This window comes from Drosophila busckii, chromosome 2R (genome assembly GCF_011750605.1).
Source record: "Drosophila busckii strain San Diego stock center, stock number 13000-0081.31 chromosome 2R, ASM1175060v1, whole genome shotgun sequence".
NCBI classification, from domain to species: domain Eukaryota; kingdom Metazoa; phylum Arthropoda; class Insecta; order Diptera; family Drosophilidae; genus Drosophila; species Drosophila busckii.
This window is the reverse complement of record NC_046605.1, coordinates 16,846,874-16,861,707: the sequence shown is the minus strand read 5'-3', so window position 1 is coordinate 16,861,707 and position 14,834 is coordinate 16,846,874. Positions and strand designations below refer to the sequence as shown.

General features: G+C 37.7%; 3 protein-coding genes across 3 annotated transcripts; 2 read left to right on the top strand and 1 right to left on the bottom strand.

Moving 5' to 3' along the window:
- Window positions 1–1,318: 1,318 nt before the first annotated feature.
- Window positions 1,319–10,557, top strand: LOC108597664 (ell-associated factor Eaf). Its single transcript, XM_017984333.1, has 9 exons — window positions 1,319–1,406; window positions 2,460–3,557; window positions 3,622–3,714; window positions 8,855–8,993; window positions 9,063–9,241; window positions 9,304–9,391; window positions 9,450–9,915; window positions 9,975–10,197; window positions 10,288–10,557. The coding sequence occupies exons 2-9, from the start codon at window positions 3,431–3,433 to the stop codon at window positions 10,440–10,442; spliced, it is 1,470 nt and encodes a 489-aa protein (XP_017839822.1). The 5' UTR covers window positions 1,319–1,406; window positions 2,460–3,430; the 3' UTR covers window positions 10,443–10,557.
- Window positions 10,558–12,552: 1,995 nt separating this feature from the next.
- Window positions 12,553–13,659, bottom strand: LOC108595428 (serine/threonine-protein phosphatase alpha-2 isoform). Its single transcript, XM_017980656.2, has one exon. The coding sequence runs from the start codon at window positions 13,581–13,583 to the stop codon at window positions 12,576–12,578; it is 1,008 nt and encodes a 335-aa protein (XP_017836145.1). The 5' UTR covers window positions 13,584–13,659; the 3' UTR covers window positions 12,553–12,575.
- Window positions 13,660–13,780: 121 nt separating this feature from the next.
- On the top strand, window positions 13,781–14,795 carry LOC108595789 (lactoylglutathione lyase). Its single transcript, XM_017981081.2, has 5 exons — window positions 13,781–13,933; window positions 13,997–14,133; window positions 14,208–14,294; window positions 14,360–14,473; window positions 14,530–14,795. The coding sequence occupies exons 1-5, from the start codon at window positions 13,862–13,864 to the stop codon at window positions 14,654–14,656; spliced, it is 537 nt and encodes a 178-aa protein (XP_017836570.1). The 5' UTR covers window positions 13,781–13,861; the 3' UTR covers window positions 14,657–14,795.
- The last annotated feature ends 39 nt before the right edge of the window (window positions 14,796–14,834 follow it).

Below are 14,834 nucleotides of genomic sequence, written 5' to 3'. Positions count from 1 at the left end.
GCGCTGCCAGAGATTTGTAATTTAATCAGCATTCGTATTTGGGTCATGCGGCACAATAGTTTATAATTGAAATTGTCTGATTTTAGCTGCAATTTTTAATTGTTAACGGTAAAGTCAATGCAACACAAAAGCCCTAACAATATCAAATTGGGCACAGACAATAAATTGAGCAAAGTTTTATAACGAAAGTGTCGATAGAACAAACAACAAAAACAACAAGAATAAGAACAAACAGCACAACAATAATGAGCATACGAGGTAGGCAAAAGCAGCCAAATGAAAGGAAGTGCCATAAAAATGCAATTTTAGATTTCATCAACTGATAAGAAAAAGTTTTTAAATTAGCCAACAAATCGAATATGAAATGCGAATATTGCGAATGCGAAAAACTGTAAAGTGAGCAACAACAAAAAGCTTGATTAGAAAAAGAGAAATACAAAACAAGGACAAAGCAAGCACATCAAACTAACGGCGAGTCGTTCGGCCTACAAATTGCGAGCGTCACGCCAGAATACCGTTAGAAAGTTTTGCCTGCCAAAAGCTGCTTACATATGTATGTATGTATTTCCAGTATATATATAAATGTACTATGTGCGACCACCCACACCCACCTGTCGGCCCCCCAAAGACAAACAATGAGCACTCAGTTGCAGTACAGAGAGCTCTTGGCATAAAGTATCAATTTCAATTTTATCAAATGCCTGCAATCGCCGCACTGGCACAGATTATAATAACAATCATTGGGAAAAGGATAAAGGATAAGCAAATGCAATGAAGCAAACAGTCGGCGACGTCGGGGCAATCTTAAAGCGTAGATCAGCGCTGCCGTGGCAGGCAGGACAACGCTCAACATAATTAACGCCCTAAATATAATGGGAGCGCGCATCAGCATCCTGTCAGGCAGCAAGAAGAAAAGGAAGAAAAATAAAACAGTAGCAACGGCGCCTGCAGGATTTGTGCAAATGTTAATGATGATCTTGCCAGTTCGCAACATCTCTCTTTTGTTTGTTTGTGTGTGTGTGTGTTGTTTGCTTTTAATATTTACTGCTCAGCCGGTGTTAATCCTGAGGGCGGCAAGTTGTTTGTGCTGCTTTGTTGCTGTTGCTGATGAGATTTAAATTAATACGCGCGCGCTCAAAATAGATCTGGTAGCCCTTTTACTTTTGTCGGCGATGTGGCAACACAGAGTTACTGCTCGATAAGTTAAGGTTCGCTATAGTTTCTTCGCTCATACTTGCAGCATTCGCACTGCTCGCACAACATCGTTGTGGATAATACTCGCTGAATCGCATTTTAGTTACTGCACTGCTCGCACCATTTTGGATAATATGTGCTAATTTCAGTTTATAATTTATTGTTTTATAGTACGCTTAAGCCGTGGCATTATAAGTGCGTTAAATATAAAAGTATGTGCTTTTAAATAAGTTAATGTGCTATTAAAAGAGAAATAACAGTGCAGTTGCTGCAAAATGCATACAAAATACACACACATCCGCATTTAATATATACAAGGCGTACATATACTTGTGCATATTTTTCGTCTACGTTTCAATTTGATTTTTCGGAAATTTCACCTTCGCTTTGCTGTTTTCGGCTATTTCAAACTTGTTTTTCAGCTGTGTCTGTTTCATAGTCTCAATTTTTTTCTTTTATTTTTTGTTGTACTATTCATGTTCATTTGCCTTTGCCAGCCGCTCACTTTTTTCGTTTGCTTACGTATATTACGTGCAATAGTGTGAGTGCGTTTCACAAAATTATTATCGCTAATTTACAACACAATGCGCTGTAAGCAGACATAAATTCACTTACCTTTCATAAGTACTTTATCCATGTGCAATTTATATGTTCATAGATAAGTCTGTGACTTGATATGTGATCAGCTGGAATTTACATAAAGAAATTGTCAACTCTTACATGGCACGTGTATATGTATGTATGTATGTACGTACGTGTGTGGAGTGTATTTGTGTGTGTATGTGAGTGCGTTGGCGTTATCGCTACTTTGGCGAATAATTCAAGTGAAATGTAGTAGTAGTACTTTATGTTCATTTTCGCATTAACTGTGTTATGTCAATAAAGAAATCGGGCGTCGCAAGACAAGAAGATGTAAACAAAACGCATGATCTAAATAAATGAATGAATGTGAATGCATAGCGGAATGCGCTAAAGCAATATTTGCATAAATAATGCGTAGTTGTTGCGAAATGTGTGTCAATATGTGAGGCCAACAACAGCGACGCGTTGCCAAAGCCAAAACCAGCAGGTGCAGCAGCTGCCTAGTGTTGAAAAACGTTCGAATTACATATGTGCAAGTTTTGTGTGCGTGCGTGCGTTTGTGTGTGTGTGTGAGTGAGTGTGTGGGCAAGCGGCGCAAACATATGGCAAATTTTTGCAAACAAGAACAAAAATAAAGTGCATTTCATACAGTAATACTAATAAAAATAATTGTATTCTCTTAGCAAGCAGCAGCGGCAACAACGAATGTTGCTCAATCTAAATTAGGCTGCAAGTGGAACATTGGAAATATATGCTTAGAGCTGTGCAACAATTGAAATCTAAAACCGATGCCGCATGTGATTACCGCCAAACCCCTTCTAAAGCAGCGGCAAAGAGCAAGAGCAATTGTGATGAAAATCAGATTACCAACTGGAAAACCGCTACAACGATAACACCAACAACATCAGCACCACCACCACCACCACCACCTTCCCTTAACACCCACCCCCGCGCTCAGCTACGCAGCAGTACCTACTTATAATACATATTTTGATTTCGTTAACAACAACGATAAGAGCGTGTTATGTTTTAAACTTTTTTTGTTGCGTGCAAAACTTTTTGTTCACCTCTCCCCTCCGTGTGTGTGTGTGTGTGTGTACCCCGGTGTGTGTGTGTGGGTGCGTGTCTAAAGAGGCCTTGCAACGTACAACAAAAAAGAAAGGAGGACAAAACAACACGTCGATAAAGCACGGCCGCAAAAATTCCCAAATCCGTGGCAACAAGCAAACTGCAGCGCCTCAAAGCCAAGGCTGCTAGTCAACACTACGGCGGCACTTATCGCAAGTCCAGTAAGAACGGCAGCAACGGCGGCGGAGGCAGCGGCAACAGCGGTAACGTTGGGGGCGGCTGTGGCTCCGGCGATTTAAATAATTTTACAACAACCAGCGGCTATAACTATCAACGCGGTGGCGCTGCGGAGGAGCGTAGCTTTGCTGCCACAGCGGCGACGTCGGCGTTGGCGTTGGCGTCGACAGCCACAGACACTGTTGGCGAAAAGTCATATCATTACAACAACAACAACAATTATCAAAAGTCAAACTACACCAGTGCCAATTACAATAATCAAACGTCAACAACAACAAACCACCTGCCTTATCAACAACAACAACACTCACCTTACAATAACGGGAACAGCAACAGTGGCAGCAACACGATGTTGATGACCAAACAGAAGCCCTCGCTAAACGAGCGCCTCAACATAGGCGATGAGGTGCGCGAACTTAAACTGGGCGCCACATTCAATCCAAAAAACACAACGACCGCATTTCACACAATCAAATGTAAGTCCAGCAAGCGCTCATTTTATTGTTTACATATATTAACAGTATGTTTATCCAATTGCAGATGACTTTAAGCCAGCGAGTGTGGATCCAAGCCGTATGGCAACTGTGGATGTCGGCTCCAATAATCAAGTTACTGTTACCGTGCCAAATTTAGGTGAGTTTAGTATGGAACGGCTTACAAATAATAATAGAAAAGGTTTTCTGAAATGAATGAGTAGCGTATTTAATTCACTTATTTTTATAGATCTCGACATAGTTTGCATTCGGACTTCAATATTCGATTAAGACTTTATTTGGGATTAGAACTAAAACGAAAGGCTAGAGACAAAAACAAGGCTAGAGACAAAAGTCGTCTATATGCTTGACTGAAGAAAATTACCTGAAAATTGTTATAATTAAAGTTAATGAACTTAATCCAAAGCTATCTTAGTCAAATCTTGAGCATGCTTAGAGCTACTGAATGTATTTTTAAATATTCATGCAGACACACTCCACAACAATTAGCATACTTAAGCTTAAGCTTCAGTTCCATGCCGTAAATGTTGACGTTGAGTCATTGCAAAAAATAAAAATCATAGCAAATTGTTGAGAACAGCGAGTGAAAGTTATTTGCAAACTACTAATAAAGTCATAATTAATATATATAGAGCAGCAGCTAGGGCTAAAAATACCTTTGAACTTTTAGTTAAGACATACAACAATAATGTGAGTGAGTCATGTAATTGGCATAATCGCTAGCTGTAAAATTATTGCTAATTTTCGCAATGGCAGAGTGAGTCGAAGCTATAACGCAAGACTTGAAAGACTGTAGACTACTGCAGTTGAGTTGAGTTTGGTGTGGCTTGTCAGACAGACAGACAGAGCGACTGACTGACTGGCGGTTGATGACATAATTTTGTGACATTATTTGATATGCTATAAACATATAGACAGACAGTCTAGCATAGATGTGCTCGTTTAATGATATAACAACTAGCATATACCCTGTAAAAAATGTTATAAGCGTTGTCTTAATGCTTTACTAATAATATTAATTGCTAAAACTTGTACTAAATTGTTACGCAATTTGTATTATACCTTTTAAATTTGATATACTCTGAGTTATACCTATAAAGGTAACCGACATTTAAAGCGGCAAAGAAAAAACCAAATTACATCAAGTCAGGCAAAATGCAGCCAAGCGTTCAGGTTATATTTGTTGTAGTTGTTGTTGCTGTTTTATTATTTAGCTATGCTCTTTGTGGCCCAGACAGGCGCTATTTGTTTTAGCTGTTGTTACTCTTGTTGCTGCTGCTGTTGTGCTTCATTACAACTGACTTGGTTTTCGTGTAACGCTTCGTTGACTGCTGTAGGTTGTAAACGTCGCCAAAAGTTTGTTGGGGACAAGTCAATGACGCCAATTGGTCAAGAGTGTGTACTTGGTAACAAGCACAATTTGTGTATTTGCTGAAAATGGTTTTTACTATAAAGAGCTTGACAAATTTCTTAACAATACACATAAACTTATTTACAATAATAGTTGAAATATATAATTAAAATGTGTGAGCTTCATATTAGGCAAAAGCGCATTTCGTAGGCTGATAAAATAGTATTTCCATTGAAATGGAAATAAAATACTTATAATTAGCAACAACATAAAAAACAAACCACAAGATAACTGCGTTTATTAATATATATTTGCTACACATGCAAACAAATTATGAATTAGAGATGGGCGTGAGTCGTGAGCACGAATAACAAAAGCTTTTTGTCTCAAGTTTAGTCGAGTTAAACACGAAAAGACAGTTTTGGCTCATAAATAATTTATAGTGCTATTTAAAGATAAATTAGCTATATATATGTTAAATAATCGAATCTTGAAAACAGCAGTAACTTTAAGTAATGAAATTCAAAGGCTGAAAACATTTTGTTGTTTGTATAAGCCTAAGAAATAGTTATTAACCAAAATATTGAATTGTCTATAAAAGCAAACTTAGCTATATTGAACATTTGTGAAAACGAAGTGTATGTGCATATGTGTGACGTCGTTAAATGTTATGACTGCGCTGCCTGTGGGTGTGTGTGTGTGTGTGGGCGTTTGCTGCACACATTGCTATGAATACCGCACACCTCAGCACACACACACACACACATACACAAGCAATTAGCCACCTTATGGCCAAACATTGGCGCCGTTCCGATTAGAATTTCGCGTTGCTCTAGTCGAGCATAAGCTGGAAAATGCTTTTACGTTGAACTTAAGCTGCCATAATACACTATAAACAAACACGTATACACAACAGTGTGCGTGTGTGTGTGTGTGTGTTATACATTTCATTTCTGTGTGCGCTCATAAATTGTTTTGTGGAAAAGTTTTGACCCCGTTCCACAGTTGGACGCCAGTAAGCAGTTGCCAGCCGCGCTCTCTCGATCGTTGCTTAGAATTGTACCAAACACAAGATTGTTAGGCAGCTAATTTGTATTATATTTATGTATTAAACTATATAGCATTAGCTGTAGGTGGAGTTATAGGTGTAGTTACTTGAGGTAACCACGAACCCAGACTCATGTCCTTCCAGTTTATTGTTGTTTGGGGTTTCTTTGACTCTCCATAGATTTGCAGCCCCAGACCCATTTTGGAAACCCATTCACTAGTTGTTTTAATGCCTTCTCCTACAGTTTTTAATGGCTTTGTTATTAAATTCCAAATAAATGCAGGTGCGGGTCTACTATGAGCCAAGTGCACTAAAAGCAGCACAGCTGCCATCAAGAAATGACAAATTTAATAATAAATAAAGAATATAATATATAATTACTCATGCATCGCAAAGTCCAGTTCATTTGGCAGCCAAGTTAAAAATGTAAACGAATTTCTGCATAATATTGAATCAAAATTGAGCGGTTACAGTTATGCTTGTGTAAATTATTAATTATATGCTTGAGATTAGCTACGAACAGTGCTACAGTAGGAACTTGAATAGAAAATTTGAGTTAAAAATCTGCACAAAATATTTATTTTTGAATTTAATTTTCAGTCTTAGTAAATTTCTAGCGTATTAGCTATTCCTCATATTTAACAACAATTTACTTATATTATTATACATTACACACTTTGCAAGAGTAGTTGGGTTAACAGTTAACTTTTCTGTTTAAATTATATAGTGTAAGCGCAATTGTCAAGACCTCGAACTATAGACATGGCACACTCAAGGTGATTGCATTTTTTTAAGGCACGTGCCAAAACAAACAATACTTGCTCTTGAAATATTTATATACCTTTTCACACATACACATATAGTTGAACTCTTTCATACATATTATCAGATTTAACGCTTATCGCTTACGAGTGTTATCATTCATTATCTACATACGTAAATACTAAATTAAAAAATATTCTTTTGTCAGTTGCGTTTTAAAGTAAACTAAGTATAATGAGCTAAGCACAGACACTAGACACAACTTTAATTTACTTGTGTGTGTGTGTGTGTGTGTGAGTGTTAGCGGAAGTTTAATGCCAATTTTTTTTTTAGATTTTAGCTCTACTAATGTAACGCTGCTTTTGGCACGTTGCTTGCTGCAAAAAATATTCGCATATCTTCTTATTATTGTTGAAGCTGTTCGCATTTGCCATTTTATGCTGTATATAGCACAACTAACGGCATTTATATACATATACATATGTACGTTCATACATATTTATACGAGCAGCTGTTGTTTAATTGCATTGCGCGTGAGAGCTTCTGTCTCTCTTACTCTCTGCGTTGCGTTGCCAACCTTCTGTTAGGTTAATTAATATGCGCACATTGAACTTTTTTTTACACATGTGTGTATGTGTGTGGGAGGCAGAGGCATCCCAAGCATTTGCAAGTTCATTAACAATTGTTGCGAAACTGTAAAAGATTTACGCTTGCGAATTTTTAAGGTTTTGCTTAAAATTAAATTGAAATTTCTAGACGCTGCTAGCGTAATGCAATTTATTACATGCCCTGGTTATGTATTGCAGCAGCAGCAGTAACAACAACAAACAAAAATTCCAAGAGTCCAACCGGATTTGGTTATACGATTTCATTGATTGTTGTTGTTGTTATTGTTGTTTGTGCACAAGCTTTCATTTTATTACTTTTTTGACTTGTGCACTCTTTGCAAAGCAGCCAACGTCTGTTAAAGTCTTACAGTCCGCTGTGCATTTCAAACTGTTAGCAAGAGAGCAACAACAACAAAAACAGACAGCAATGAGATTATTCAACAGGCGAAAGGCAAGCAACAAAAAATATGCTCACTGGCCATGCAAACAAAAACAACAACAGCAGCAACCACGCAGGTAGACAGCTAAAGAGTTCAAGTCAAATAAATAAATTAAATAAATCGAAAGAAAACAACAACAAAAAATTGCAGACGCAGACATAGCCAAGCACGCAAAGCAGTAGTAAGCAGTAACTAAAACAGCCTTGCCTTGTTTTAATTTCGCTCTCTTTCACTCGCTCTCACCAACAGCCGCTATAGCTGCATGCGTGTGTGTGCAATTGTTGCCAACTGTATGTGAGTCTGTGTGTGTAACTTTTGTAAAAGAAATCTTTGCTGTTTGCCATGCATGTATTTGTATTTTATTGTTCTTGGCTGTTGCGAGGGCGTATTGAAATGTGTTTATTGTTTTGGTTTTAGAGGCTTAACATGCAAACTGATTTAAGCTTTATCAACATGTCATATTTAATTGGCTTAAATAATGATATTAATTAAATATTGTGGCATTGCTTTAGTTAATGTACTAGACCTGAACTGATAGTGTGCTGTTGATTAAGCTGCATGCACTTGACACTCCCATGAACAAAATTTCATTAAGACAATTTTAGAAATCCAAAAATAGACGGCTTCACCTTTTGAAAAACACCCTGGGGACAATTGGCAACAAGTTAGGTAAAAAATAAGCACTTAATACTTTTTTGAGTGCTGTGGTAAATGAATTTCTATGCCCCAAAGGCGTTTCAGCTTCAGTTGGACTCTTAAGTGTTGCCGCGATCGTCTCTTTAGATAAAAAGCTTGCGATGCCACACACACACACACACAGATACAAGCATCATACATATTGTATTACACATAAAGTTGTGTACTAAAGGGTATTGTGTTAATTTTCATTATAAATTTACATTCACTTTTTTTTTTTTTTTGGTTGCTGTGCAAGTAAATAATGTGACTTGTCATTTTGGCGCTGTGAACTGGTTAAGCTGGTTAAGTTAATGAAAGTTTAAAGACTTGTGCTGATTTTGCAATTAAAACTAATAAGCAATATGCATATTTTTTGTTTGTTTTGCTTACAGAAAGTTCCGGTGTGCCTCATACAGTTTATAAGGGTAATCACAAAAAATATACAAAAGAATGCCTAATAATATTCGACAAGGAAACGGGTGCTATCACATTAGAGAAGCTAAATCACAATATACAAGTAAAGAAGACAAGGTAAGTTCTCAATTAAATTCAAAATTATATAGTATATGGCATTTAACTAAATTGCATTGTTAATTGCAGAAGCGAAATGACAAACAAGCCGAGCTTAATGCCAGCCAACAATGTTAACAATCAGGCAAATGGCGTTGCCCCAACCATGCCCCCCGCCGCTGGATCGTCGTCCCAAAAGCTAGAGAACAGCACCATGCGTATTTCATCCAAGACGAAAGTGTCTACAGGCAGTCGCCGCAATAATATAAGTACGTTTTATAATATATATAGACTTACATGTGTTTTTTAATGTATTTCTTTGTTTTTGCAGTTGACTTCAAGCCGCGCAATTCGCCCATGCAACAAAGCTCGCCATCGCGTCCAGCGCCTTCGCATCGCAGTCCACAATCCGCACCAGCGTAAGACTGAACAATCCCTTAAATGTTTGTACATGACTTAATTATGTTTACATTTCAGTTGGCATGCCAACAATGCGCAGCAAACATTGCCCAGCATACCTATGATTACGGATGATGATGATTTTGGCTTCGCTGCTGCGCTGCAGAATGGCAATCAAGCAAATACATCAGGCTCATCTACTGGCTCAGCTGGTCAGCCGGATTATGGCAACATGTCGGTTGGTAAACAGCGACAAGGCGCGCCAAGCAAGCGACAGCAGCATGCACAACGCAGCAGTCCACCCATGGCGCAACAGCAGCAGCAGCAGCAGCAACAAAGTTATGCGCGCGGCAACAGCTACGCACAACAACAGCAACAAAGACACACGCCGCCGCAACAACAGCAGCAGCAGCAGCAGCAACAACAACAGCAGCCGCAGCAGCAGCAACAACGCGGATCCTTCAGCCATAGCATGCCCATGGACTTTGATTCACACAGCCAGCATGAACAGTCCGTGGCGCATGCAGCAGCGGTGCTTGAACAGGTGAAAATTTATTGCATAGCTTTGCTTAGCAGTTTTATAAATTTCTTTGTTGTTTACAGCAAATTGGCGGCGCCCTAAGTGCCTCCAGTTCCAGCTCGGAGTCAGATTCCAGCGACAGTGATAGCGGCAGCGATTCGGATGATAGCACAGATGATGAGCATGCCACACATCAACAGCCAGCAGCAGCTATGGTGCAGCAACAACAACAACAGCAGCAACAGCAGCATATGCATCAGCTGCCCAATCTGGGACTGGGTTCCATTTCGCCAGCGTACAACAGTCATCATCAGCAGCAGCAGCAGCAGCAGCACCAACAGCAACCGCAGACACATCAACAACAATCGCATCATCATCATCAACAACAACAACAACAACAACAACAACAACACCAGCAACAACAACTTCAACAGCAGCAGCAGCAGCAACAACAGTCTGGCATTTATGCAAGCAACGGTGGATTTCCAAATGATTTGCTACAAAACGATCTGCAATTGTCCTCAAATTCGTCCGATGATGATGACGATTAGCCGATTTTAAAACTACATTATCTATATATATTTAGTTGTAATCTATGCCTTCTTTTGAGTACTTTAACAACAACAACAACAATCTTAGTTATTATTGATATTAATTCTCTCTGCGTTTAATTAAGTTGAAATTATTGAATGGTGAATTTAATTGCTAGTGAAATTTTTTATAAACAAATTCTTAGTTCATATACAAGTATACATACATCTAATACATATATATATATAGTATATATCTATATATAATAATTTTAATACAAAATAACATTATTTGTACACAACTTCCAAATGTGCTGGAGAACATTGAAAAAATCCAATTCTAAACGCGTACGTTTTGCCAATAATTCAATGTGCATTAATTTTAGCAGCAAATTAATCGAAAATTAAACTATGAAATCAAAGGTTATGTGAAAACTCGTTGAAACAGTCCTGAACAGAGCGCGCGCAATATTTATAGAAATTAACAGACGACCACAAACATTATTTAGTTTGTAATAAAAAAAAACACACACAGACATTTAATTGTTAAGACACGCATACACACACACATACAATTATAAACAGCGAATGTTTTTTTTTTTGCCATTAATTACGCATTTTATTCTAAGCCAATTTTTCAGCTAAACATTTTTTAGATTATAAAAGAACTATATATGACAAGCAACACCAAAAGAGACACTATACAGCAGCAGAAGAAGAAGAATATAAGAATCACACACAGTTTTATGCTTTGTAATAATTAATACATACTTATAATTTAAATGTTTCGCTCGATTTTTAATAATATTTTTTTTAGTCAAGTTAAAATGCGATTTCTTTTGTCATTGTTACGCAATAAACAGAATGCCTAACGTTAAATACAGCACTAACTAATGGGTTAGTTAACATTAGGCATTGTATTTAGTAATATTTAATTGCTATCGCGCTATTAGTTAACGTTAATTACTGTGTGCGGTATGAAGACATAAATGTTTTTTAGCTCATGTTTTTATTTGAATTTATTTGTAATAATTTTTAATTAATTTGTAATAACTATTATTATTATTATTATAATTTTTGTTATGTGCTTGCAATAAATTAAAGCAAAGAATTAATTAAAAGCGCGTTGGGGCGTCGTCTTATTTTATATACATACACATACAATCATATATTATAAATAAATTTCTTGGAACTTCGAGGTGCAATCAAATACTCATCAAAAATTCAACTCCTTCCAATAGAGCAATGCACTTAAAAAAATACACAAACAAAATAAACTGAAGTATGTTCACACAATAATAATACATTTAGTTAACAATTTGATAGTAAGAGCATTTAATTTGCCAAAGCAAGTAAGAAAAAAAAACATATAAATATATATAAACGAAAAGCATTTGTAAAGTACCATCCAGAAGGAAAACGACCAACAACAGCCAAGAGTGTTAAAAGCCAGAGCGAGCTAAAACTAAAGTAATGAAATTATTTTTGAGTAATATAATGTTATAAAAGCTAAACTAATTGTACATTGATTTCCAGGCCATAGAGATTTGTTTACAAATTATTTTTGAGACACCAAGCGACAAGCAAGAAAGCAACAAACAATTAACAACAACAACAACAAATTACTGATAATCATAAGCACAACCTAGAGCTAATTATAATTAAACAAAAATATATACAAGAGGAACTATTATACAAATTATTAAAAACATATACATTATATAAATCCATTTATACAAAGCATATACATACATAGCATATAACGAACATATAACGAAAGTTCTAAATAATTGACCACAAAATGCAACAACAACAACAACAACAACAAAAATGTTAAAAATAAATATAATGTACATACTTAACATAGCATAACATACATACATAAGTAAGAGCCAGAGACCATCTACATAGTTACATAGACATACATATATTCATGCATAGTTACATAGAAAAGTGAGATAAATACAAGCCCTTGAAAATGCCTTTAAAAATACATATACCATGTAAATAGACGACGAACCGTGGATGACGACAAGTTATTATGCAGCTTAAATGCCGTTTATATATTTGATTAAATAAAAACAAAGGAACGAATTATATATATATATATATACATATATATATACACACACAACATTAAAGTTAACAAATTGTTTATAGTTTTCTATTGGTAACAGCACTATTATTGGTATTAACATTAACTGAATTTTCAGCTTGCAGTAGCTGCGGCTTTATAATGGCAAACTGACAGATCAAAGACTCGTCCACTATGAGCACAGCGGCACAATTATCAAACATATTGCAGTAGTTTGGAGCCGAGAAAATGGTGACCAGCTTGCGATTGGCAAAGAACTCGTAACCATCCTGCACCACCTGGTGGGCACGCACTATCAAATGAAACCCATAGGAGGCGAGAAATGTATGCACTACACTGGAGCCAAAAGTAACGCTAACGCCGCGATCATTGGGCGCCCAGTCGGCAGCATTGTCATCCGGATCGGACCAAAGCAAATCGCAAAGCAACCCCTGCTCGGGCACTTCGCTGGGACGCGGCAGCTCACGTATATTATCCAAATTCTTGAGTTCCGGACTCAGTCCGCCGTGACAGCAGAATATGCGATTCTCCACAATAGCAGCCACTGGCATGCAGTTGTAGCAATCCACAAAGGTGCGCCAGAGCTTGATGCTATAGCGTCGCTTGCACTCATCAAAGAAGCCATACATCTTGTTAATATCCGCACACTCGTGATTGCCGCGCAGCATAAAAAAAGTTAACGGATTCTGCAGCTTATACGCCAGCAGCAGCGTCAATGTCTCTATCGACTGCTGGCCACGATCCACATAGTCGCCCAGAAACAGATAGTTCGTCTTGGGTGGAAAGCCGCATGCCTTGAATATGCGCAACAGGTCCACATACTGGCCATGCAGGTCGCCGCAGATGGTAATGGGAGCATGCAGCTCCAGCAACATTGGCTGCGACAGAAACAGAGCACGCGCCGCCATGCACACCTTGGCTAGCGTGCTCTCCATCATTCTCACCCCGGCGCGTGGCGTCGTATTCGCTGCCAGCTTGTAGATAATATCATTTAAATTATTTATTACATGCAGCTCGGAGTTTTTGCTTTTGGTGCGATTTACATTTAAGAAATTATGGCGTGACATAGCTGCAACTGTGATTTAGAAAATTGCGAGACATATTCAAGTAGTTCAATTAGTAAGTTTGAATTTTAAAGCAATAGCTTTTGAAAAAGTTCAACGTATTTTCCTTTGAAGCAGGTTGGCAGCACCGTTCCATTGCCCGAGCAAGTTTGAGCTGGAAGAATGCGGCGCCTGGAATACCGCGAGCCAGCCACACTGCGATCTGGAATTACTTAATTTAGTTGCGGTTTTAACTTTTAACAATTAACCACGTTTGTTAGCAACAGGTTGACAGCGTCAAAATGGGCGACGTAACTGGACTGAGCAATGCTGAAGCCGATGAGCTCTGCCGTAAACAAGATGGAGCAACAAAAGTGCGCTATAAATGAAAACAAATGTTATATTTGTAGAATCTAATGCATATTTTTGTTGCACAGGACTTTGTATTCCAGCAGACCATGTACCGCATTAAGGATCCACGCAAATCACTGCCTTTCTATACCGGCGTCTTGGGCATGACCTTGCTGGTCAAATTGGATTTTCCCGAAGCAAAGTTCTCCTTATATTTTATGGGGTAAGAGTCAAGTGGCCGGCTGCGCGTAAATTTTAAGCACTGACCTTGCTATTGTTTGTTGTTGTTGTTGACAGCTATGAAAACGCTGCGGATATACCCAAAGATCCCAAGGAGCGCCGCAGCTGGGCTATGAGCCGCAAGGCCACCATAGAGCTGACACAGTAAGTTCGCTGCGATTTCCAATTAACAAATTTTGATTGATATAAATTATGTTTGATTTTTAAAGCAATTGGGGCTCTGAGAGCGACCCAGATCAAAGCTATCATACAGGCAATACAGAGCCACGTGGCTTTGGACATATAGGACTTATGGTGCCAGATGTCTATGCAGCTTGCAAGCGGTAAAACAGTTGAAGTACTCAATTTGATTAAAATTTAATATTATTATTTTTTGTAGCTTTGAGGAGCATGGCGTGGACTTTGTCAAAAAACCAGATGATGGTCGTATGAAGGGTTTGGCCTTCATTAAAGATCCCGATGGCTATTGGATTGAAATTTTCAATGCTCACACAGTGCCTAATTAAAATGAAACTGGAGCCTCCATGTTTGCCTTGTTGCCAGTGCTTAACTGTTATACTAATGTTTTTTTTACTGGATTTTGTAATCTGTTTAAGTATTTAAAGTTGAATTTAACGAATGTTTATAAATCATATTGCCATATTATTTGCATCAACATGTTTTTAATGCAAAATGTAAACTTGG

What these genes read in the sequence shown, in the direction of transcription:
- LOC108595789 (XM_017981081.2), top strand. Translation starts at nt 13,862, where the DNA reads ATGGGCGACGTAACTGGACTGAGCAATGCTGAAGCCGATGAGCTCTGC. An exon ending in AACAAGATGGAGCAACAAAA is followed by an intron (nt 13,934 to 13,996) that starts GTGCGCTATAAA and finishes TTTGTTGCACAG; the next exon opens with GACTTTGTATTCCAGCAGAC. An exon ending in GCCACCATAGAGCTGACACA is followed by an intron (nt 14,295 to 14,359) that starts GTAAGTTCGCTG and finishes TGATTTTTAAAG; the next exon opens with CAATTGGGGCTCTGAGAGCG.
- LOC108597664 (XM_017984333.1), top strand. Translation starts at nt 3,431, where the DNA reads ATGTTGATGACCAAACAGAAGCCCTCGCTAAACGAGCGCCTCAACATA. An exon ending in CGCATTTCACACAATCAAAT is followed by an intron (nt 3,558 to 3,621) that starts GTAAGTCCAGCA and finishes ATCCAATTGCAG; the next exon opens with ATGACTTTAAGCCAGCGAGT. An exon ending in ATACAAGTAAAGAAGACAAG is followed by an intron (nt 8,994 to 9,062) that starts GTAAGTTCTCAA and finishes TGTTAATTGCAG; the next exon opens with AAGCGAAATGACAAACAAGC.
- LOC108595428 (XM_017980656.2), bottom strand. Translation starts at nt 13,583, where the DNA reads ATGTCACGCCATAATTTCTTAAATGTAAATCGCACCAAAAGCAAAAAC.